Source organism: Electrophorus electricus, chromosome 10, assembly GCF_041902795.1.
Source record: "Electrophorus electricus isolate QZ-2024a chromosome 10, ASM4190279v1, whole genome shotgun sequence".
Lineage (NCBI taxonomy): Eukaryota > Metazoa > Chordata > Actinopteri > Gymnotiformes > Gymnotidae > Electrophorus > Electrophorus electricus.
In genome coordinates, this window is record NC_137506.1 from 21,683,384 (window position 1) to 21,709,880 (window position 26,497).

Below are 26,497 nucleotides of genomic sequence, written 5' to 3' on the forward strand. Positions count from 1 at the left end.
CGTCCAATTGTTCACATTTTACCTACATTGGAAAACAACTTTTACTTAAAGCTGAAAACCTACAAAGTGGCAAGGAACGTCTATGCAAGGTAAGATAGCAGTCTGCCAAAAGTTTAAAAGAATAAGTTTAAGACCACTAAATTTAGGCATCTGTCTACAAAGCCCCACCCCCACCCCCTGCCGTTCTATGGAAGTCCTTTTTCCATCTCAAAATATATGCAATTAGTGGCTATCTACTGTCATTTCACTGTCCATGCCAACCTAAGACAGATAACAGACTGTTTTAGGAGACACAAGGGCTTATGTGTTCTTTAACCAAAATTATGCTGATATGAACACATATTCAAACCTCAAGAAACTTAAGTAAAGCTTCACAGCTCTTTCATCAAATGATGTCTGTTGTGGCACATTGTCACAATAATGATGTGGTTCTGCATGACCTGAAACTGGGGGAAAAAAAAGTATTTTAAAATAAAAAGGTGAGTCATTTTTAGTTTCTTTAAAATACTGCTGAATACCTGTGTTTTTGAAAGTATATGTTGGGCCAAGTAAAACTAAAATATATTCAAATTCAATTTTACAGTTAGAACACTTATCATGATGAGCTATTTGTTAATTTATTAACAAATTTGGGAAATCTTGATAGCAACACAAAATAATAAAGAGAACAATTATTTTACAAATAATAATTATGTGGCATTTATGTTTTCAATTTTTAGTTTTATGATCCATTGTTTTACAGTGTAATTGTTAATTAGATTTTAATTGAATTAATAAATAGTGCAATGCATCTATATTGCTTATTTATGCATTTGCTTGTTCACTGATTCATTCATTTTCATATTCATTGATTTTGTTTTTAGGACCAAACTGACACTGTATAGCCTTGAGGATGCATTTATGATGAGAAAAGGAGATGATTCCGTATTTGGAAAGCATGCCTGCCCTCCTTATGTCTGCCCAGAGAGCCTACAGGAAGAAGCAAATTACTCAGGAAAAGCAGCTGATGTATGGATTCTTGGACACCATGTTGTATGCCATGTTAGTTGGACATTATCCTGTCTGTGGCTCTGACCAGAACATTCTTAATAGCAAAATCCAGAGGTGTAAATTTAGGCTCCCTGATACTCTCGCCTCTAGAGCCAGGTGTCTGATACAGAACATCCTTCAACTGGATCCTTCAAAATGCCTTACAGCTCAGGAAATCTTGGACAATCCTTGGTTTTCTTGCTCTAAATACTCTCAGAATGTGTGAAGGAGCATGCTCTACAAAGATGATGATCAAATAGTTCCAGATCTTTCCTACATAACTGACAGCAAAACTTAATGTAATGAAATCTTAATGAAAGTAGGCAAATGTATGACACTGCAGTAATTTGGAGTGGGAACATCTAAGACTGCCTCACCTGAGAAGACAACCTCTTGGCAAATCACTGCTAAACTATTTCAAAACTTAGCATCTACTTGAAATCATTCAAAACGTAAAGAGGGTTATTTCTAACTTTTATGACGGGCAGAAATGCTTTAAAACGCCTTACCTAAACGTGCTTTGGCCACTAGGTGGCAATCATGCTATTGGAATAATGAAATCTAAAACCTTTCGAAAAGAAAATATTCATAATTGATCACTGGCCTACTGTCAACGACACATACGTTAGTGGCTTATTGTGCTCCTGCAGAAGAACTTTGCGTGCACAGCTGATGAAGGACTTCTATATGAAACTTGTAATTGAAATTTTGACGGGCTCTCTCTCCCTCTCTCTCTCTCATAGAGAGCGAGAGAGAGAGAGAGAGAGAGAGAGAGAGAGAGAGAGAGAGAGAGAGAGAGAGAGAGAGATCGTCGCTAGAGAGATTCAAAATGGTAGTGTAGTGCATAAAGTCTCCAGAGAAACAGGGCGTTTCAGACAAAGGTCCTTCAGAGGAAGCAAAGTGCTTCTGAATTAGAACCAATTTATATTACATTACATGTATATATTATATACACTGTCTATTTGTAAATGGTCTTACTTGTAAGTGCTGTTCTGTGTGGTTCCATGGATTTGCGCTGGGGAGTGCTATGTTACTTGGCTGGTATTGGGTAAGTGGGCGGGGCGGAGCGGTGCGGAGCAGCAGACGCGCAGCGCACGGTGCATGTGACCAGGCCGTCGCCCGTTCGAAGCAGTGAAAACAGTAGGCAGAGAGGAGTGCTGTAGCATCAGCTTACACTCAGTGTTTGGGCATTTCATAACACACGTAAATTACTTATGAGCCTTTAAATTCTACTGGAAGCGGACCGAAGGCTGTCGGCAGTAGTGCATTTGTTTGCATAGCCTACAATGAAACAAAGCGATCAGTGTGTCAGCGGGAGCGTTAGATCCGTACATAAACAAGGACACTGGAGCGACAATTAACAAGGTAAGAGGACAGTAGTTTTGATTGTGTAGTTTCCTTGCTATAGGTTTTACCACGACAGTAATTATGCTGCATTATTCTCAAGAGAGCAGAGATATTTAACGGCATCCTGTTTTTACTGCACTGAACACTGTGCGTGAGCTCTGATTATAAGAAGCGAAGCTTAAATCGCACTGGCGTATTGTACGACAGTGCCCCACTGATTCAGTGACCGACTTTACTAGCTTTAAAGAGTTTAATGGAAACTGCACGCTACGTAAAAAACCCCAACAAACAAACAAACAAAAAAACTTTGCACATACTTTTGCCCGCAGCAGCCAAAAAGTGAATTATACGTTCTTCTATACTTTCACACTTAAAAATGACACCAGCATTTGTGGTTACAGATTCGGTTAAAATATCGTGCTGTCATTGCACTTGCACGTGGTAACCTTTTGCTTCCTGTTTTCTTAATTTATTGGCCCAGTTGAAACATTTTCTAGCACGAAACAAGATTGGGAATTTTTGTAAATTTTTCAGTGAATTTGACTTCAAACGGCAATCTGTTTTGTAGTGAAAAAGCCAGCTATTATTTTTATGTAGTATCTGACTGATCATGCGATAAATAGATTTTTTTTTTTGTGATGTAATTTTACTTTACTTTAATGAATGTGCTTGCAACTTGGTGATTAATGGTTGATAACAGGTTTACGTAGGAGTTTAGTGCAGTTAGCTCTGACATGAAGAAGCACAGCCCTTAGAGGGTTTAATATTATATAGGGCTTTTTGTTTCCTTTTAATTTATCTTGTAGGAAAATGCTGTTTAAAGTGCTGGTATGGAACCTTTTAGAGTAGCTGAGAGAAATTAACATGTCAGTTTTCATTTCATTATAGACTACACTGACGTTAACATGCACTGGTATATCAGCAACGATATAGATGCCTCATTTGGAATTGTAGAATAATGCAGGACCATATTCAGCTAAATAGTAAAAGGTTTCAGCATTGGCTTCACACTTGCCTCACAGCTGAAATTTTGTGAAATACTTTCTCAGTAGTGGAAAGTTTAGCCAACTGCTGTATTAGTACTGTATTTTTGACATTTTATAGGTTTTATAAATTGTTTAAATAGCCTACCATAACAAATAATTTGTTAACTTTAAGTGCAAAGTCCTAATGATGATAATTAAAAAAAAAACAAACAAACAAAACAAGCCCATCTGATTTAATATTGTTTTTTAAAACTGAATTACCACCAGTTATTTACAGTTAGTTATTATTTATGTGAAAAGTCTAGATGATATCACTGCACACTGTAGAAACACAGAGCCTATTACTTTGTTATTACAGTTCAAGACATAGTGATGTGTCAGAATAGTAAAGTCATTACTTTCTAATTTTGTTTTTGTGAGATGAGCTGCTGGTTCTGCTTACACAGTGGTCCATTATCTGTTTCATTCCAATTCAATGCATTTTTGCTTTGATTGTATTATTATTATTATTTTGTTATGTTAAGATATAAAGTGGTAGTGGTGTATTAGGTCTTCATAACTTTATTCAGGTTGAGAAAGGGTTCTGCTTTTAATTTTATTCCAAAAATGTACATTTTTTACTTGTGAACATGGTTTTACTTGTTTTGTTATATTGTAAATAATAATTAATAAATATCCATTTGTTTATATTACCACTTAGTTTTGCTGATAACCATGTAAGACAGTCTTTTAGCAAAGGCTTTTACAGAGTATTCACTTCTAGTCCTAGTTTAACAGGGATTTTTTTACACCATCAGAGAGAACAGCAAGGAAAGATTTATACCATATTTGACTGATTTCGGTTTGGGTCCTGTGTTTTGGACAGAACGATAGGCTAATTTTAAAAGGAGCTGCTTTTCCATTAGACTGATGATAAAGCTCTATCTGAGATGTCCAATAAAATTCTACGTTTAGATGTAGATGAGTCATTATTTTTTTTCAGTCTGAATTCAAAAGCAACACTTTCTTATGAGCCGTGTCTTCCATTTGGTGAATGAATGCCAGGGGTTAAATTGTTCAAATCTTCCATCAGTTCCATGGTGATCTTACAGGAGAGAAGGAAATGATTAAATGCTTGCTGAAAGTTGTAGAGGACTGGCCAATGCCTATGCTGACATGGTTGTAAAAGTCCTATGAGCTCAGTCATTTTTGTAAATCCAGAGCGATTTACAAAAGTGCGTTGTCATTTACTAATAGAATATATCCTAGTACAGTACAGTAGGTTAGAATCAGGCATACCAATGAACTAGAATACTGTAGAATACAAGGATGAATGCTGACACCTAGAAGTACAGAATACATAAGGTCTATCTTAAACAAAGATAAATTCAATGTTCCAGCTGCAACTATCACCAAGTTTGGTTAATCATTTTGTTGCTATTTCTAATGGTCTGATTCAGATGTTTATGTACATGTTTAATGTCTTTAACTGATTGACTCTTGGGATTTCATTATTTAATTTGGTTTATTTTTAGGTGAAATGTTTTATGAACTATTCAGTGGACCTGCACTGGAAGCTCAGTTTGCTCATTTTAAGTTTCTGAGTTCTTCTCTTTACACTTTATTATAGTTTTCAACTCTCTGGGGGTGGTCTTCTTTTCTCCAGCACACTTCATATACTGTTCATCTGAAGAGTCATACAAATATCTTCTAAAATAACATTTTTTTTTTCTGATCATACTCATTTTTAACAGGATCGCTTTGCTGCAGTGAAGAATACATTATTTTACTGTGATGTGCTTCCATCAAAGACGCAGTGTGGTGAGTAATTTTCAGTTGTGTTTGTAGTTTATTATTGATGAGAAATGTTTCTTTTTCCTCAACCAAATTGTTTCGGGTTCTGTTTGGTAAATCATTTTTTGATAAATGCTGTTTTAGGGAAAAATAACCTTCATAAAGCTCATATCCTACTAAAATACATTCTTTTGATTCCACTTACATTTGAGTCTTTTCACACTGCTAGTAAGCCTTTGTAAGGCAGGAACACAGGCCAGATTGTACAGTGAGATGGCTGGACACTGGTGCCGGCCAGGCTGCTGTGAGCTCTGTTGTTTTACAGCACTGTTGCTGAGTAGCAACGGTGAGATATCATGCTGGGAGCCCTGCTGTGCTGCTCTCTCCGAGGGGGGTTTCTGCTCCTTTGCCTCTTAGCTTCAGACAGCTTAATTGCCATGTGTCAAGATGTATGGGCACAGATTATAGGGGAAATTCAAGTCAAGGGAGAAGTATGTTGCAATAAATATCTGTTTTGTGCAAAATGGAATACACAGCATCTACTCTACATAGCATGCGATGGTATTAGTACATATTAAAGCCATTTTGTTTACACCAACTTTGTTATGCTTGCACTTATTCTGGTCACCAGTTCCTTTTTAATATCTTAGAGTAGCTGTCTTACCCTGACTTAATACAATTTATCAGTGTCCTTTATTTTGGTTTTTACAAAAAACATGTACAAGTGCAAACAAAGTGAACAGAGTCTCAGAATATTTTTCATTATATTAATAACTATTGATCCTAGAATTATGTCTAGGAACATGGAAGGATTAACCATCCAGCTGATCCTAATAGCAAATGTATCGACAGTATCACAGCTTTGTTGTTCCAAAATCCTGATGACCTTGTGAGATTAGACATTACAATACAGGATGTTCAGTAAATACCTGGTTCCTTTGACACACTGGATCTTAAAACTAAATTGGATCTTATTTTTCTATGCAACTAACATTTCAGTCATTTTATCATCTATTGGCATATTACAAGATGTAATATGCATTTTAAAATATGAATTAAGCATGCATAATAGTCTTCATTAGTTAAACAGTCTAATAATTGCCCTATGGAGGTTGCTGTTTCATTAGTAGATAATTTAGTTTCATTCATGATTCCAGCAATTTTAAATTTATGACTGCTCACTGAAAGATGGTGAATAGGACTCACCTCAAAAATCTCAAAATATATGCACTCCCACAATATTTTTCCTTTGTGGTTAGGATATATTATGAAAATCATGAAAGGTATACTTTCTGTAACCTTGCCAACACTAACAGTTTTACTTCCAAAGTCTCACGACCCCAAATTGGGTGTGATTGTATAGGGATATGACCAACATAAGCTGTAATGTCTTCATCAGTATTCATAAGTCATTTCATGTTGGTTCAGTTCTGAAAGTGAACTTGCCAGTTGACTGAAGCCTAGCAAATTACAAAGTAAATTTCCTGAATAACCTCCTACAACCTTGTGCAATTGCTGTGATAGGCAATATTTATTATATATAGGCTATATATAGGCTTTGTGCTATTCCTGTATTTAGCTATAAAAATTATGCTTATATTTATCTGTCTACTTGTCTATCTGTTGGTCTGTCTGTTTTAAGTGTCAATGGTTGGCTATGTATGAAACAATTAGTAAAATACAGTTGTTTAATATATAAATCATTTGAATGGCAATGAGAATCCTCCATGAGTAATTCTTTATAAAAAAAACATTTTAAATATATTTATGGAAAAAAAACAAATTGGTAATGACAATATGCATTTAATCAGAGACTTTTGTGCAAGGCTGACCTTACATGTTCTGGGTTAGTTGGCTCTCTTTGGTTGGTTGCTTCCATAGTAAAGTGTAGATCAATATGAATAGTGATTTTTTTTGTGTGCCTCGCCTATTGTAATGCTGCTGGCTAAAGGTTAATTGCTTTTGCTAATGTTGTTGAGACCCATGTAAAAGTGGGTCACGTGCACAGCCAGAGAAGGTGGCCTTTGTGGGGGAAGCACCTTCTACATGCAATTCATGATGAGATTGATGTGCTACTTTGCCTTTAGTTCATTACATTAATTCACATTACCTCCTTAGAAAGCCATTGCTGAATTACTGTCTGTTTTCAGGTTGACTACAATAGTTCAGGTTGGCTACAATATAAACATGTATATCTGTTTATATAATTAGTATGTGTTAATATGTGCACAGTTTAATATTTTTCTTTAAAATGGCATGTTTGTGAAATGTGTAGGTGTAACTTAATATTCCATCACTTTGCAGTCATGTTACAGATTAATTAAACATTAATTATACTATTATACTATTATACTATATTGGTGATCAAGAATAATACTTTAGCCAAATAACTGTTGGTGGCAAGAAATATAAAAGGGGTCTGGATTCGCAGTTCTTACTAGCATATAGATTTTTTTTCCTCATCATAATAGAATTTGAGATGGGTTTTCTGTCTGTTCCTGATAAGATAATGAACTGGACAATAACCTGACGTTCTGCCGCAGTTGGATTTATCCATATCAAACTTATTTATCCATATGAATATGAAAGGTTTTGGCGGTTTAAGCAGGATGCAGGGACAAGTCACGTCAAACATCAACATGCATTTATTTTACATATAACATTCACATGTAAACACACAGACTACTTGGATCAAACACCGACAACACAAATGCGTAAACGACGCATGTATCATATATGATAACGACACAATGAGGAGCAGGTGTGAGACACAGGGAGGGCATGACCACATTGATGAACACACATGTACGCATGCACACACACACACACACACACACGAGGAGACGTTCGGGGGCAGGGGCCATACTGTGACACAAAAGGTATAGACTATGGTCAAAGTGAGCCAATTTTCAACCCAGGCTAATATGTATTGTCAGGGTGATGAGATTTATATAATCTAAAGCTTCCCTCTGCTAAGACAATATCAGATGCTGATTTGCAGAATAAAATATACAAATATAATGCAAATTCAATAATGCACATATTTTAATCTGATCTTTTTTTTTTCCTTTTTTTTTTGACAGATATGCAGGTCATGCTGTTTGCTTTGCATGCTGTTAGTGTCCATCTCAGTGTTCACTAATGGGTGGCTTATTTTTTGGCTTATTTTGGCTTATTTTTATTCTTATTTTTTATTATCAGTAAGGTTATTGTTATACTACACACACACACACACACACACACACACCCTAACTATATAATATTTCATGGGCTCTCCTGATATTCAGATTCATAGAATTAATGGTATGAATATTATGTGTTTGGCTGAAGTGTTAAATTAAATTGGCCAAATGCTAATGCTAACATTGCCATCCATGGCTAGGATTCCTGAGAAAGCATGGTCATGCTGTGTGGATGGGAAGGTAACTAGCTGTGCTCTCTGGATGGGAAAGATGGCCTAGTTCCTGTATTCCCATCAATAAGAGTGATGCTGGCCAATCACAGGGTCCTGTTAGCTCATGTGTACAGACCCAAGTAGGTAGCGCTCTCTTCCAAGCATGCTTTTGTGGCCTATGACACTACGTGAGTAGAAGCTTGAAAGAGGCAGCGGCTTCATGTGTCTCAAACTAAGCACATATTAGCCCAGACCCTCCCAGTTTGGTAGATGCTGTATGATAATAAAAACACAGTAGTCCGTTGGGAAATAGTAATGATTTAATTGAAAGTTGAAATTTGGTCAGGTGTGTTACACATTGTACCAGTGGCTCCTAATAAATATATTTTTTAAATCTAAACTGGAGCTTCTATCTATCTATCTATCTATCTATCTATCTATCTATCTATCTATCTATCTATCTATCTATCTATCTATCTATCTATCTATCTATCTATCTATCTATCTATCTATCTATCTATCTATCTATCTATGGGTGGGATTACACTGTAGATCTCTCTAAAATCGAACCATTTTCCTCCCATTTTCATTAGCCTTAATTCTCTAAAATGTCTCTAGAAATAAAGTGCTGCTGCCTTACCATGGACTGTATAATATTAGCTAATGTAAACATGCAAGTGCTTTGATCTGTTGCCATTATTCAACAGTGAAATGTAACACATTGACACTATGCATGAGGTTTACTATGTAGGCCTTCTCTGAGCAGAAAATGCAGCCAAGACTTCATTCTTCCACTGAAGCCTTTAAATAAAATATAATCTAAAGGCAACAAGTTAAACTATATCACAACGTATATGCAACAATATTACTGAGATTGTGTCTATTATATGACCCATTAGAGATGTGCTTGGCTAGTCTCCTATAGGGAATTCTTCTTAGACCCACCGTTTAAAACACAGTGGATCTGCATGTCAGATTAATCTTTTTTCCTCCAATTTTATATTCAGCTTTTATGGATATTTGAACCACCTGTCAAGTTTCAGAATTCATTCTACATCTCATCCCAGACTTGAATTGTGTTGACCATTTTGCCCAAGAAGCCATCCATTGCTGGATCTGAAAAATGATAACTCAGCACCTTACATTTTCAAATGTGCTAAGGCATATCCATGCTCCAGTCACATCTTGTGTTTGGAGTGGTTCAGCTCGGCCATCCGGACCACTGCTTCCTGAAGTCAAACTTTACTATTCTAGTCATACATATGTATGTTTGACATTTTAATGTCATCAGGCATAGCCCTGTTTGTGGAGAGAAAAATTCTGGTTATGTACAGTACCAGTCAAAAGTTTAGACACGTGCTCTATTTATGTTTAATATTTTATACATTTTAGAAAAACAGTGAATGTATGAGTGTATCAAAACAGTGTTATGTCACTGTTTTGATTTATGTGATTATGCTATGTTAAGCAAATAGTGACAGTATAGATTTTAAATTCTTCAAAGTAGTCACCCTTTACTTTGATCACAGCTTCAAAGCTCTTGGTGTTCTCTTAACCATCTTCATGAGAGAAATTCTCACATATGCTGAGCACATGTATGGTAAGGAACTAAAGTTCTGAAACAAAACAATATCCCGATAATATTTTTATATTTTTCGGAAATCAGTTCCTATATAGGCTGTTTATATTCACTGTTTGTATTTGTGTGAGAAACAAATTTAAGCATGCACCATTAGGTTAGTATGCGTTTAAGACTATAAAAACATACATTCAGTCAGGTGTGTCCAAGGTTTTGACTGGTATTGTATTTCTCAAAGGTTTTATGCATTGTGAAGGTTCAAATCTAACTGTTAGGTCCAGTAAGCACTATTTCATTGCAGTAGCACACAGGCAAGTAAGTTTCCTAGCCCAGTCCCTTCACTGAGCCTTTTATAGCTACTGAAATAGGTTAAATGTGTGAGAGAGAAGTGCCCTGACTGTGAACTGGCCTAGTAACCTCCCCATTGCCTGCCCTCTGTCTCACCCCACTATGAGTCAAGGCCACTATCCATGCATGAAGTAACATGAATGAAATATTTAAGATGGCTTGGGATTTAAGTGCTTTGAGGTTTTTTCTTTTCATTTTGATGCCACTGAATTTTAAACCTCTATTCTATATATTCTATACCCATATTTGTTTTATTTGGGTATTATATATATATATATATATATATATATATATATATATATATATATATATGTGTGTGTGTGTGTGTGTGTGTGTGTGTGTGTGTGTGTGTGTGTGTGTGTGTGTGTGTGTGTGAGAGAGAGAGACAGAGAGAGGGAGTCAGAATTGCAGTGGAGTATCCAAGTTTTCTAGAGAAATGGTAAGTTTCAGACAGAAGTCCTTCATCAGCTGTGCACGCTAAGTTGATGTAATAATGATTTATGATTTAATATAATTACTAATAAAACAATTAGTAAAACAGAATTAGTAAACCTGCTTATTCATGAGATAACAATCAAAAACAAGAAATGCAAATGAAAGTGATTGAAGTTAACATTGTTGCAAGCAGGTTGGCAGCGCTACAGATCTGGGTCTGCTGCCTCATTTCCCATGATGACTAGCTGTGTGTTTAAGTGTCTGTGGCAGGGGAGCTGGTGGATTGACTCTGGTTCAGAAGTTTCACAATGATTGGGCTTACTAAGTATAAGGTCACTGGTTAGATATACATAGTCACATACAAAGCCCTCAGACAGTGGAGGTGTTTGAACATGGCATAATTCTGGAAATACCTTTTGCCTACAGGTATTAGTTTTCAGTATTAGAAGGTTCATCACTTGGTGTCATTCAGCGTTTAGGCTGTTTGTGTAAATCCCAGCAGCTATGCTTTATCTTATGCCTATAATCTCATCTTCTCGCTTCAGGGTTCAAGTAGAACTGGAAATAAAAAACCCTGCACCGTGAATAAATGGTTTAAAATAGCATTTCCTGTGACCATGGTTTGGTACCTGTGACCACGGTCATTGTACCTGCCCTGGCCGGGGCGAGGGGGGGGGCGGAGAGTTAGAGGCCAACCAATAAATCAACAATGATTGATTTATGTTGCCAAACTTGAAATTTATCTACAGAGTTTAGTTTTTATTTGTTTCTGGGACACAGCCAGTGCCCAGGCAATGTGAGCCTCCCAGGCAGTGCCCAGGCATTGTAAACCTCTCAGGCAGTACCTAGGCACTGTAAGCCTCCCAGGCAATACTCAGGTGCAACAGTGGCCAGCAGAGATGTGCCTTTGTATTCCTGTACCCACAATCAGATTGGAGCTCATGGTTTTATGAGCTCGCTGATCAGTTTGCATTCATCAGCATGCATCCCATGTAAATCATCAGCAGTGACCCTGGCCAAGGATTTATTACACTTGCATGATCTACTGGCAACTCCAATCACTGACAGTGATTGATTCTTCAGCAGTCAATGCATAAGACCTACTACCAACATTCTACCAGTTAAGTGTATTTTTGGACTCTTAATTTGTGCTAGCTAAGGATAGCTAAGACACCTAAAGCACTTTGTATGTCTTTCTGGATAAGAGCATATCTGTTAAATGCTGTAAGTTCTTTAAAAAAAATGACGCATTGCACGATGTGAATGATCATCTTAGTGATTCTATATCTTTGAACTGAACATTTACAACATTCACATTTCATCTTGATGTTTAAAGAACATTGGAATTCATTGTTATGTTAGTTTTTTTAAGTTCATTCTGCTGCTGCTCTAGTAGGTGGCCATAAGCCCGATGAGTGCACTACATTCCTGCATGTAGGCTCTCATTGCTGCAGCCTCGCAGCAGAATCTCTGTGCTGAGTAGGATGTTGATTAAAGCTGACACTGTGATAATAAGGCTTTACTGGGCACCCAGCTAGACAGGTGTTGCTGACTCTATAGCTGCTGTCTGCTGGGGAGCCAAGTTTGCTTTTATTTTCCCCTCTCCACCCCCTCTACGCCCCCAACAGCCCCACCCCCTGACTTTTTCTGTATTTGCTTTCTAGTTTTGTAACAAATGAGTTATTTCTCATGGAATTGTACATTTACCAGAGGTCTACTGTTGGGTATCTGTCTGATGACTTATTGGGGTTGAAGAGTTGAGTATATGAACATTTCCAACCCCCATGATTAATATATGATGAAATAAAAAGCTAAGGGAGAATTTAACATTTTTTTAATATATTGTTGAACATTTCAAATTAATGTTTGTATTTCATCATTTTCAATTTTGCATTCTAAATTGGCCATTGCTTTAATATGTAGATATTGGAAATTATTGTGTTTGTTTTTTAATCTTTGTTCTGGTGCTAACATGTGAATTATGAATTTTTTGTCAAATGTAGAGCCTTAACTTGCTTAATGAGTGTTCCTCTGGGGCATGAGGTTTTGCCAGTTTAGAGAATTAAGAGACTCACAAGCCTGTTCTGCACTACAGTTTGCATGAAGCAAGCAGCCACTGAATTTTCACTGTGATGTAATGTGCTTAAAATAGCTTTAAAAAGAGAAGCCTCTTGGATTTCTCCCTCAGTCTGTAAAATCCTTTGTCATTGTGTCCCAGTATATTTTTTTCATTCATGTTTGATTTTGTGAGAATTGGAAAGAGACGCTTTACATTCAGTTTGCCACTAAAATTAACTATTATATATGTTCATTGTCATTTGGTAGATTCCACATTTTGTCAAGCAGAATTTAAATGATGATTATAATGAAACCTTCTGTGCAAGTGCATATTTAATTTTTTGCACACTTATACTCTGAGCATTCTTCACAGATTCCAATGAAAACTTTCCTCTGAAATATTTAGTAGTGTACATTCATTTAAGTCAAGTCAGGTTTTCACACCAGCACCCAAGGTTTTCAAGTACTACAAAGATTTGTTATATGCATTTGAAACATCATTGAACTATCTATGTGTGTGTATGTGTCTGGGTTTGAAATCATTGGCCTGTCTCTGTGTGGCATCTCCTCAGGTGGAGCAGAGGTGGTTGAAAGAATAAAATATGTTCTGACAAGTCTTACCTCATATTAGTCAAATGTTTATTTTTTGTAATAGAATTTGAGGTTTAATTTTCAGGTGCAAAAAAAAAAAAGACAGAAAACTTTCATCCTTATAATGTGTTTAGGTATGGTGTATAAGCTTGGCAGTCATGACCCCAACTTAGTCATCTCTAAAAATAGATAAGAAAGCTGTATGTTTTCTGTATGTTGTGATGAAGAGCCAGAGCAAGAGGTGAAATTTTCTGGTCAAGGTTTCCAAGGATCCAAAGTTTCCTCAGATGTTGTGACTGAGATATTTTAGCCAGGTATCTGAGTGCAAGAGAGTGCTTATTACCCAGCTCAGGCGTGTTGGTAGTTAGAATAAAGTAGACTGGCTGGAGGTCCCTGAGCTTTGCACTGGATGCTCTGATCTGGCTCAAATGTAAGTTTTTGGATTCCACCATGTAATGTGAAATGGAAAAAACCCATAAAGCTCAGAAGGCCTGCTCTGCAGCCTGTGAAAGCTACGGTTAGTAAGTGCAGCAGGCATGTTTCTTGGGTCTTCAGGGAGCATGCTGATGCTTTCAGCTTTGTGGCATTGTGCATTACTAGTGGAGCATAGCAAAAGATAGAAAGAAGTACAGTATTGATAAAGTTGAGTGTGTTGCTTAAGCAGAATAGTGTTATGCAGTGGGGCTACCATTCAAACTCAGTCTGGTGAGCTGCTTTATACTGAACTAAGAAGCAAGACATGGAGTCCAGGAAAGGCTCTTACCACTGACGACTATATTTTCGGTTTGTTTTCCTTCTTCTGGAGTCAAAAATGCTCACTCATTTTGAACATCATTTCCACCAGGAGTTCAAACTTCCAACCGCATGATCTGTTTGATTTCTGCTCATGCAGATTCTTTTTGTTTTATCTTTTTATATCCTGCATACTGACAGACAAAACTGCCTTCTTTGATGATTACTTTTTTCCCCCCTTCTGCTTGCCGAAACACTGCTGCTGGCTCACTCCAAAGAGCTTTCCTTTGCATTTCTGTTTCCTGGCCGTTTAGAGTGGACCTAGCTCTAGAGACCGACTGCAGTGAACATAACTCTCTCAATACACTTCAAATGAGTGGAAACAGTTTTTGCTTGGTGAGATTGCTTGAGGACGGGCCAACAAAAGTGAGGTGCGGGTAGTTTGTTTGGAGATGGCCTATGGCATCAGATAAGCAAAAATAAAATGGGTAATTCCTGCAGCTCACTTGGTGGATATTGCATGCAGTCTCCTTAATTGTAATGAGATGTTTGAACAGATGCCCTGTTCTTCAGAATTTGTGTGAGATGTTTGAGCATGTCCAAGTGTTTCATTTCTGACAACTGGATTTTAATTCTGCATCAATTTCCTTTTAATTTTAATGAATTCTGGGGTCAGTTATGGGTCAGGTTATTATGGAGCATATAAAACTAATAGCCTTTTTCTTCTTTATTCATTTTTTGGGAAGGGGGAGGGTGTGAATGCATGCCCAAGTGATGTGCTATCAATCACCTACAGTTGGATCTTGTCCTGAGTGTTTGAATAAATTAATTGGCCCATGAGGAGCACTGGAGGCACATAAAATCTTGGTAATAAAGTGAATGTTTGGCAGAGTGTGCTTTGTTTGCTGGTGCAGACAATAAGCCATTATCACCTCCTCTTGGAGAGGAAGCTAAAAGTAGCCTCTGGGATTACTTGCTATGTTTTTTCCACCTTTTTGGCACAAAGATCAAAGTATAATAGACAAATTTCATGTGGTGTGCTGCCTGTTTTAGCTATGAGCCTAGCATCTATAAACTTAGTGTGGCTGATAGAGAGCTGGGCCTATATCCTTGTATCCTTCTGAGTCTGTGTATGCCATACAGTACTATAGCTGCTCCTTTGCAGTTGGCAGCACACTGCTATTGTTGGCTCATAGATTTCTCTGTGCCAGGACACCTGAAGAAAGGAGGTTTTGGTATCTCGGGTCATAAAAAACAGAAAGTACAACATAATCTTCAAAGTAGTATAGGAGCCTTTAGCTTATATATGAATATAATGTGCTATCCACACATATGCCGTTTTTAAGAAAAATGTCTTTACCAACTAAGAATAGTAATTTTGTGTCCTATAACACCTTTTTACATTGGGCCATCCTTAATTTCAATTCAGAATGGAAAATAAACAATACCAGAAATAAAAATTTATTGAAGAACTGTGATAATGTGCAGATGACATGCACCAATGTTTGTGCACTCATGCAAAAACATTACATACTGACACTTGACTTTCTTTTTTTTTTTTTTTTTTTTTGGTCACAAATCTTCAGACAATAACAGACTGGATATTTAGTTGTATGTATAGTAGTCAATGAGCTCAAGTTATCAGCAGCTCTTGTGGGTAGTGTGCTTCCTGTGGCCTACCAGAGGCTAGTATTCACTTGGCCTAGGTAAATATAATCAGTCCAACTGCAGGTGAAGGAATCAATAACCAGCAGACTATTTGGTGTGGAAACAGGAGATCATGTAATTATAGTCATTTGCAAGACCTTTTCTCCTTCTTCATTTACTTGTCTTGCCTTATTAGGGACTTGCCTTATTAGAAAGGAATGCCCCCTCCTCTTCACCATTTCTCTCTGCTGCTGTTTGCCATGTGGCAGGATCAATCTGTGCTGCAGGATCAGTCCATGTCAGATAAATCCTGCACAGCATCACTTAAAGGTAAAACTAGTAGAAAAACCCCATGGACACTGCAGTAAGGAAGAACCCCATAGACACCATGGGAAGGAAGAACCCCATAAACACTATGGTAAGGAAAAATCTCATGGACGCTGCAGTAAGGATGTGCCCCATAAACACCATAGTAAGGAGGAACCCAACTGCCATTGCTGAAAGGAAAAACTCCATGGAGACCGCAGTAAGGAATCCCAGGGGTGGAGGTGGAGGGGTGGTTTGTGTCACCAACAGCTTCTGCCATTAATTTTTACATCTAGGTTTTATCTTTGTGTGTCATGTTATTATTTTCTGGACAATCCATGTACCATCATACAGCTTACAGCATTTACCTACTACTCACAAATTCATAAAATATATCACCACATTTAACTTTGTGTTAACAACAAATAGTGCCACAGTAACATTTCCTCATTCATAAATGTGGATTATTGGTATATTTTACTGTTTGAGTGATATATACTGCTATCTGCTTTTTGTTCTCGTTTGCAGATGTTAATGATTCATAATGGAACACAGCTATGTGCAAAATACCACTTCAACCTGTCCGATGGTAATTTTCTTGTTAAGAAATCGATGTGGACTGGATGATCTTTTCTGTAACAATGCTCGGTCACACATGCAAGTCACTAACAAAGTTCTGCACATGTACCCATTTAGATAATTGACAAATTAATTTAAAAGGCACATTTTGGTATGTTTGGAGTGTACACGATAGCAAACTTTGAAACTGCAGTAGTAGGAGTAGCCTGCACAAAGTGGAAGGTGACTTGCTTGAGAAGGATCTCAGAATGTCACAAATGTTTGCCATAAGAAATGCAACTTTACAGAGGAAGAAATTATAAACAGATATAGACTAAGGAGAGAACCTGCTCTGCCATGAAGTCATCATCTCAATGCAAGCATGCATTTCCAATTTTGGTGAGAGTTAGGCTACATATTTGTTACCTTACAATGCAGCTGGCAGTTTTCAGCTGGTCTCACAACTGGTGTTAGTCAGTCATCTGTCACTTGGTTTGGGTCTTTAATATATATAGCCTAATTTACACCGATCAACCATAACATTAAAATCACTGACAAGCAAAGTGAATAACATTGATTATCTCGTTACAGTGGCACCTGTCAAGGGCTGGGATATGTTAGGCAGCAAGTTCTTGGAAGCAGGAAAAATGGGCAAGAGTAAAGATCTGAAAGAGTTTGACAAGGGCCAGATTACTGGGTTAGAATATAGGTAGTTTGAGAATTATAGAAATGTTCTGGTTTCTGACTTCGAACATACCTCATCTCAGGAGTTTCACTATGAAATTGATGCAGTCACAGCAGTCCCAAAAGGCACCAGCTTTGGAGCAGGCAGGAAGATCTCTACTCTCCTAGAAGATCCACCAAGAGCCGGGTCTTTGCGGTGTAATTCCGAGCCTCCACACTAAACCTTGGGCATAGCCAGCAAGTGCAATCCAGCTTTGGCCCAGTCTAAACATGGACAACAAATTCAAATTTGAGGACTCAACGATCAAAAAAAGGCATAATAACTCCATATGCAAAGTTGATGCCGTTGATTACCTAATTCCCTTGCAATCTGCCTGAGTAATTGGTTCCCATTCATTCGCTATTCTTGTTCCTATAGATTGTTTTTTAAAAATGGTTTGTTTGTTTATCATACACTGCTTTATGATACTCTTTAAAATTTTGTTTTGTTTCCTTATAGCCCATCTCAGGAGATGACCATAAATATTTTCTTTTTTTTTCTCTCTGGTAGTTTTGAGAATTTGATATATATGGTCCTGTTCCTATAATTTAATGCACAATTTACTGTTATTGTTGATTAGTCAATACACATTTCATTAAAATTCCATGTAACGTTTGTGATTCATGGGTGGTATTTCTAATTTTTGGTAGATCAATGATTTGCAGCTTGAAGCTTTTAATTGAGACTGCATTAAAATCTACTCAGTTTTCCCTTAATCAGGGTGGTGCCCCATTAATTGTAACTGACTTTTAATTTGTCAGTTTGTCAGGAAGCATAATACTGCTACATATCATAAAAAATCTGATCCATCGAAGCACCACCTTGCAACATACCGGACTTAAAGAAGGATATGCTGCTAACATTGTGCTGCCAAATACCACCTTCAGAGGTCTGAGTCTAGGCCTCAGTGGGTCAGAGCTGTTTTGGCAGCACAAGAAGAAGAAGAGGTACTTTATTAATTCCCATGGGGAAATTGAGTCTCTACATTTTACCCATCCATGGCAGTGAACACACACACACACACACACACACACACACACACCCACACCCACACCCACACCCACCCCTACCTACCTACCTACCTGAAGCAATGGGATCCCACCAGCCACAGCACCTAGGAAGCAGTTAGGGGTTAGGTTGCCTGCATGAGGGCACTTCAACCATGAATATTGTGGGAGGAGAAAGCACTATTCCCTCATAGTTCACCCCCAATTTTCCTGCAAGTCTATGGGATCAAACCAGAAAACTTGCAGTCACAAGCCCACTTCTCTAACCTTAGGCCATGTCGCAATGCTGTCCTTCAAGCTGGATCTGCAAGGGGAACCTATACAGTATTAGACAGGTGGTTTTAATGTTATGGCTAATTGTTCAACATGTTTTGATTAGCTTTCACCTTGGGCAAAGTTGAGTTTACTGCAGCAGTAAGTTGACATTGGTGCACTAATTATCTCCATTGTGACTTTATGAATAGGAATTAAACAATGTGTTGCACATTTTGTGTGGTGTAGAGAAGTTACTTTCAAGTTTTATTAATCTCTCATCTGTGACTCGCATCTTTGTGTACTTGTAGGATTTATAGTGTCCACCGACATCCTTAGGCACATCCTTAGGTGCTGCTTTGACAGGGATCAGTGAACTACTCTGTAATCCAGTCTGACTCGAATATTAGTTTTGTCTTTTAAATGATTCTTTTAACATTTAGAGCTTTCTGAGAGATGTGCAGACAATGCACTTTGATTTCTATCCTTTTATTTGAATATATCCTTTTATATTGAAACTAATCTGAGGCTAATGTGGCTATCAGATGTTGTCACAGCTTTACTTTGAAAAACTGAGCTGTATAGGAACCTGTTGAGCATTTTGTGATGCATTAATTCATGAATTATACTTGACTATGAAGTGGATCTAAAAATAAAAAAGTCCCATTCCCATTCTTACTGCTTCTTGAAGTGTGTGTGTGTGTGTGTGTGTGTGTGTGTGTGTGTGTGTGTGTGTGTGTGTGTGTGTGTGTGTGTGTGCTTGCGTGTGTGCCTGTGTACAACTGTGTGTCTGTGTGAGAGTGTGAGTGTGAGGGTGTGATTGTGTGAGGAGAAAGTGAGAGATGGAAAATAAGTAACTAAATGACATACTATTCAACTATGCAAGTTTATCTAGATATTTTCACTTTAGAAATATCTGTTTTCTGCACAAATCATATCTCATTAAGATTTATATATTTTATGAGAAATGCCTGGTAAATATCTAGATATGAACATACTCTGTATTCATTTATGTGCTTTCAGACAGGATAATTGATTAAATTAGTACCCATAGGTCTGAAAACAGAGATAATTATATTTCTAAAAGGAGTGGTGAACATCAGTACTGACAGCATTCTAGTTATGGTAAGAATGTATTCTGAGCATACCAATAATATTGTAGCAATGCTCATTTCAGACATTTATTTTTATCTTTTGTTGATGATCACCTGTATTAAATGCTTAAAAGCAAAGTGTTTTTGTGATGTTCCTTTTTTTTTTCTCTTTTCACCTAAAAAGAAGCAATGTATCTGACATGCCCTTGGCAGGATTGCAGAGGTCTTGGGCAATTAGGCCTGGTCCATGGTGCTCCTGCAGGGAGGACAGGCTTGTTATCTGAGTGCTGTTGATTGCACTACACTGCTGCTGGAGCTGCTACTGTTACAACTGATTGTCCATCATCTCAGCTCCACTCAGTCATCGTACTATAGGTCCTGATGGAGGGAGGGGGAAAAAAACAACAAAAACGGCTCAGCTGGTTGGGGATAAACTGGATTTTTTCCCCTTAGCAGCCATAGGTTAAGTGTCACTCACAGGTAAAGATATCATGTGCTAAACATGTTTTCATTTATTCATACGGGGTTAATCTAGAGTTAGCGTATATAATTTCATGCCACTTGCGTCAAATCAGTCAGATCTAGGCAATCACATATTTTTATTTATTTTTTAAATATCATAATAACAAATGAATGCTCTGCACAGAAGTATACATTTCAATCCAAATGCATTAATGTAATACTATATGTTACACATTATCATTTTTGTTCCCCACATGGATGCATAGTTCAACAGAACTAAAAATGAAATTATGCCTGAATGTTTTTCTGAGATATCCTGGAGAGAAACAGTAACTGCCAGTAATTCAGTAAAATTACTGTTTTTGTGTACAATCACAGAGTAATATTTGCAAGAGCAATATTTACAATCTGAATTGTTTATTTCCACTGCAAAAAATGTACAAATGCGTTACTGCTTGCTGCCTGACACTTTTACAAAGCCAAAAATTATTAACATTAAATGCATTTATCATATCTTTATTTGTCAGTCACTTGGCATATGCACTAAATCATTCACTCATAACTGCAAAGCAAATGTTGCATTTTTTATTTTTCTATGTATTCCAGGTTCTATTAAGTCCAAGAGATACCAGTGTATATCGTAACAGTGTGTGTGTGTGTGTGTGTGTGTGTGTGTGTTGTTATTTTAAATCTTTGAACATAACAGCTGGAGGTTCTTTTGATTTATACTATTTTATACTATTCAAGCTTTGTGTATCCAGAAAAATGCATTTATTTCTCATTCTGTCGGTAGCCATGCCACTGGTCAGATATGCTCTGATATAGCATCCTGTGCCTCAGTTCCTGAGTGGTGCTTGTTGTTGTTTTGCCAGGTCTTGCCCAGCTGCCCCTGAGCAGAAGAGGCTGCTGTTGTTGCCTTTGGGGCGGGAGATGTCAAGGCACGGCCACCGCTTTGAACGTGACTTCCGCCCTGCGTGGGAGCGGCGTGAACGCTGTGGCATGTCCAACGGCTGTGGCTCTGTCTCCACCCCCACTGTCTCTGCCCCCTCGGGCCTTGGCAGCAGCAGTAACAATCGTCCCGGCCTCCTGCCGCTGCCCATCATCCCTTCACTCCTGCCCATCCCCGTCACCGGGGCGACCACCGCCTGCAGTACAGAGATGGTCTGCAAGCGCTTAGCCCCCACCTGCACCACTGCCAGCACTAAGGTAGGACTGATTCCACCCACACACTGCAGTCCTGGGGTTTGCCTGGCCTCGTGTCGGGCACCCAGCAGAGATGTGCTGCAAAGCTTCAGGCTACGAAATGAGAAGTGCAGGGTGTTAGTGCTGCCTGGGGCCATCCAGTATCTGAGGTGTTTTCATCAGTTCTAAAAAAAGATGTATGTTAATGCATGTTGTAGGAAGCATTACATTTAAAGTTTTGGTACTCACACAAGAGCCACTCAAAGTCTCAATTAAGTCATTTCTCTGTTTAGTGTATTTTGTCTTTATCGTCCCTATATCTCCTGTAAAAGTGATACTAATGTTGAGGAATATACCCATGTGTTTGTTTGTTGTCTGTACTTGCAAGACAGAGGGGCAAAAATTAGGTTGCAGCAGATATTGGGGTCAATTTCTCTGTTATTCATTATGGAAGGCCTGGAGCTATCACCTTTCCCTAACATATACAACTATATTTTCCTCCACATATCTCCACAAGCAATCCCTGATAACAGATGGCAGTTGTGATTATTGATCAGTGTGAAGAAGAAACATCTCCATGTCGTTTCAAATAGCAAAGGGGTGGGCACACAGATTTCAGCCCTCTGGATGTAGGAGGCTGTGGGCTCTAATGCAATATATTCTCTTCCATTATGCATAGTATGGATTTCCTTGCAGCAGAGCTTTAGCATATTTTTTGCACATTTGATCCAAAGTATGAGATGTTGACTGTTTTGGTGACCATATGCTTGTGGGATTCACTATGAATGACTTTGTGAGAAATGCTATCTCTGGTTTTGAGATTATTAATCTGTTGGAATCTTTCACTACATTAATTTTGAGTTTTATGCAGGTAATGCAGGTTGAACTGTAGTGCATGTATTTTCAGTTGTTAAATGATCAGTGTTGATTTTCTAAACAACTCTATTTCTGTATTTGTCTACTTGTTTCTCCATTCTAATCTGTGCATTTGAGAGTCTGATTTGATTCTCAAATGCACAGATATTGTTCAGTTATCTCTCAGGTTCTAAAACTGTATTTCATTGTGACAGCTGACCTCAAAGCAAAAAGACATAATAATATTTTTAGTTGGTAGGAGATATATGTACTCATAATATTACTGTGAAAGATTATACCTTCCAACGATAAATGAAATTGATGCTTTTTAGTGCTATGATGTTTTGTTAGCACTGTTAGCACTGTTAAGATTGAGGTTAAAATGCTACAGTTCATTTGGCAGAAATTCACTCATAGGTCAGTTGGTAATTTTTCAGAGTTAACAAATTAACCAGATACTCACACCCCAGAAAAAAATAAAGCACACTAAACATCTTGGAAAATAAAATCTTTACTTTTCTTGTGGCAAAAAAGATCCCAAAAAATGCCACCACAATGTGCAACCATTTCAGTCCATGACTATACTCAGTGTAGCTCACTTTTGCTATTTTTTAAATAATTGACTATCCTCTTTAATTATATAATTGACTGTTTCTTTTACAGTAATGGCTTTTATGCAGGATAGGCTATTCAGACACATTAATTAGCATAATCAAAGCTCAAACATGTGCCCCTCATTATTATTTATGCTAATGTGGAAACCAGTTCTTTGACATGGGCTCTGTTGGCAATCAATATCTCTGCCTCACTCCAACTCTTGTGTACAGACTCTTTAAATCATCTCTAGTACTTTTCCATTCACAACTGATTTAGGAAAGATTTAGAAATGCTGCAAGATTTAGATTTAGAAATGCTGCAAGAGCATTATCATTCCTGCTCTATAAGAGAGAGAGAGAGAGAGAGAGAGAGAGAGAGAGAGAGAGAGAGAGAGAGAGAGAGAGAGAGAGAGAGAGAGAGAGAGAGAGAGAGAGAGAGAGAGAGAGAGTGAGAGAGAGAGAGTGAGTGAGAGATGGAGCTACAATTTGATTTTTTCACTTAATCATTGCTGTCTTTTTTTATTTTTAACCCAGTCTCAAGATGCCGGAGAGTTTATCAAGTATTTTAGCCTTTATCTACAGGTTGCCGGCTTCCAGCTGTTGAGCTCTGCAAAGTGTTTCATTTTGTCATAAAAGTGCTCTCCTCTTTCAGTAAAATTGCATTATGCAAAATGAGCAGTCTTGAACTTGGTAATGATTTGCAATATGGAGAGGAGAATCAAGAGACTGGTGAGAAAATCTTTTCACATCATCTTGCAAGTAACTAAAATTGCTTATAATCCCATTTTTGTCTCATAATAGTTCAGAAGAGTTATTGCAATAACAGCAATTTCTAAAATGAGAACATTTACTGCAGCAGCTAAAACTTGGTTAAAGAGAGATAATAGCAACTGACACAAAGTCCAATGAGGACCTATCTGTCTGTTACTCTGTCAGTAACCAATGAATCATCATGAGTCTCTCACATCTCTGCAGAGCTCTTACCCCTAAAAGCCATGTGCCAGATATGTGTAAAATAGAAACAGATTAATTTAATATGGCATGAATCTGAAATTCTTCCAAGAACAATGCCACTGCATCAGGTGCATTTTTACAGTGACCACCTGCCAGCAGAGGAAGCAGAGAACCGGAGGACTGAATGGCCAAACACCCCCACTAAGCCAGGGGGAGGGAGGGGGTTCCCCAGCCCAGCCAGCCCTTCTGGCTGCAGGAGCCCACTTCAAATGGGCCTCGCCATGACAAAAGGATGGATCTGTGTTTGCTTGAAGGCCCTGTGGCCCGGGTTGGGGCTAAGGGGGTGATTTCCATTATGGTAGTGTGGAGATGAGACTAGCAAATAAAAGCATGACAGCGTGGCTTTCTGAGAGGCAGATGGGCCTGGCCAGTGCTGGGCAGATTATGAGGGTGGAGCCAAGCCATGTCCTCAGATGGAGACATCTTATTTAACTGGAGGAGGGAGGGACTCAGTACACAACCAGAGCGGAGATGCAAAGAAATGCAAGCTGTGATTGTTTACATACTGTTCAAGCAGTGGCATATGCATGTTGTGTTGGTGGAAAAGGAAACCAGATCTGGATATACACTGTAGGGCCCAGACCTTCATTATTCACAGTATTGACATAGATAAAATCTGATCATTATCAGAATATTATTAACAAATCAGTTTTTGAGTATAGTTTACTCTAACACCGCAGGAGTTATGCTCCCACTTCCAATCTGTAAAATAAAAATTATGTATATATTTATGTTTGATTGTAAGGTGCGATTTCAATATAGTATCAAAATCTAGAAATAATTGTTTGAAACCGCACAATTTAAACATTTTAAATTCTTCTTGTTTTTTTTTTTCTTCAGAGGGTCTTTTATACTATATAAGGTTTTATCTGAGATAGTTCAGGATTTGTATTGTTTGTATCTTAACTGCACTGCTTTATGAGGTAGTTCAGGATTTGTATTGTTTGTAGCTTAACTGCACTGTTTTATGAGATCAGTCTCTTGCCAGCTTGTTTTCAAGCAAGATGTGTATTTTTCTGAGCCAGACTGATCCATGTGTACAATTAGAATATTGTAGAATCATTCTATTTGTAGTAACAACACATAAAAAATCTTTTTGTCAAACCTGAAAGTGTGAAGCATTACATCCTTGTATATTTGCACATATGTGTTTATTTGTTAGCATTAAGTTTTCCAAATCTCTACTAATATAATCCACATACAAACAAAATAGTTATTTTTAGCAGTCAGGATGAACAACAAAATACAATGCATTCTGTAATTGCCAGATTACAAAATGCTATCAGGGACAGTCCTGCAGGCAAAGGGATACTTGAACTGAAATATAGATTATTCCTTCAACCAACAAGTAGTGAATTTAAAGTCTACTTCTGTTTATTAGTCTGGTTGGTTTCTTATGTTGATCGCTTATTAAAACTACAGGAGGTCATTTTCAATAATATGCCCATTTACATTCTCACAAGTGGAAATGACTTGCATTTGCCTGTTGACAGGCTTGAAAAATCCAGTCCAGTGTTCTACCTAGTAATCTTACATGATTATTTCTTGAGTGCTTGAAATTGCACATCCATGGTGTGTATTTATGGTAGAGTTATTGGAATTAGTTTCACATTGTAATAAGACATCAGGGAAATGCTAATAGAAAAGCAATTGTAACTTTGCTTGTCTTTAGTAATGAATGACAAACATGCTTCACTCAGAGCAGACTCAAGTAGCTGTAACCTATAACCCTAACTTTTAACAGTTTGGTGTCATCAATATTAGTGTTGCTATGAAGTCTTGGCACAATATTTTTGAGAGACAGCATTTGAAACACTAACCAAACCTGGCTACATTAATGGGAAATCTTCATTGCTGTTTCTATAATTTCATGATGAAAAAGTAAACTTGTTTCTCTACAGTATTGTAAGGGGATGTGATAGCAGTCCCTATGCAGAAAATGCATAGTGAGATGAGAGTGTTTTCTTAACCCAGGAAAATTTTAATGGTTCAATAAAGATGTTTCTTTGTTTTTGCTACTACGAGTTTATTTTATTTTTTCATTTTTTTATGCCATTTTTTTTTTATCACAGTTCATTCAGCACTGGTCCTGAATAGGGTACAAGCTCAAAGAAATATTTATCTACTCCTTGTCAACTAGCAACTATGCTATGTAGAATAATCTACAGATTCCCAAACACCAGGATTTATATTGAATAACAATTAACTTTGGAACTCATCAGTTATACATTTTTAATTCAATTAGATATGCAAAGCAGTGTCTTATGGGAAGAGCTTGATTGATAAAATCTACTCATATGCATTTTGATAACTACAAAAATAAATACCCATGAGACATTCTTATCTTGTATGGAAAACCTTCCAAAATTGGTGGCTACTGAATAATTTTTAACACATGCTTGCTGTGTTCCTCAACATGCAAAATTGATAATAATCCAATGATCTGTTTTTAACCTGGTGGTAAGAAGGTGCTCTTTTTTTCTGTCCCTTGAAAGGAACACTCATATTAATGGGTGAGCTTTTTAGCA

At 37.5% G+C, this 26,497-nt stretch overlaps 1 protein-coding gene and 1 pseudogene across 3 annotated transcripts in view; both read left to right on the plus strand.

Annotated features, from left to right (window-relative positions):
• The first annotated feature begins 216 nt into the window (after positions 1 to 216).
• Positions 217 to 1,255, plus strand: LOC113572651 (tribbles homolog 2 pseudogene; annotated as a pseudogene).
• A 1,067-nt stretch (positions 1,256 to 2,322) lies between these two features.
• The window catches only part of LOC113572676 (kelch-like protein 29), a 65,470-nt gene continuing 41,295 nt past the window's right edge, over positions 2,323 to 26,497 (plus strand). The window contains exons 1-3 of one of the 3 annotated variants that reach the window (XM_027002441.3): positions 2,323 to 2,394; positions 5,096 to 5,162; positions 21,195 to 21,528. In XM_027002441.3, the coding sequence (XP_026858242.2) occupies positions 21,253 to 21,528 (276 nt within the window). In that variant the 5' untranslated portion in view covers positions 2,323 to 2,394; positions 5,096 to 5,162; positions 21,195 to 21,252. Of the gene's footprint in view, positions 2,395 to 5,095; positions 5,163 to 10,779; positions 10,896 to 16,753; positions 16,815 to 21,194; positions 21,529 to 26,497 lie in introns of those variants that run through there. The other 2 variants (XM_035532992.2, XM_081721118.1) reach the window with 2 other exon arrangements.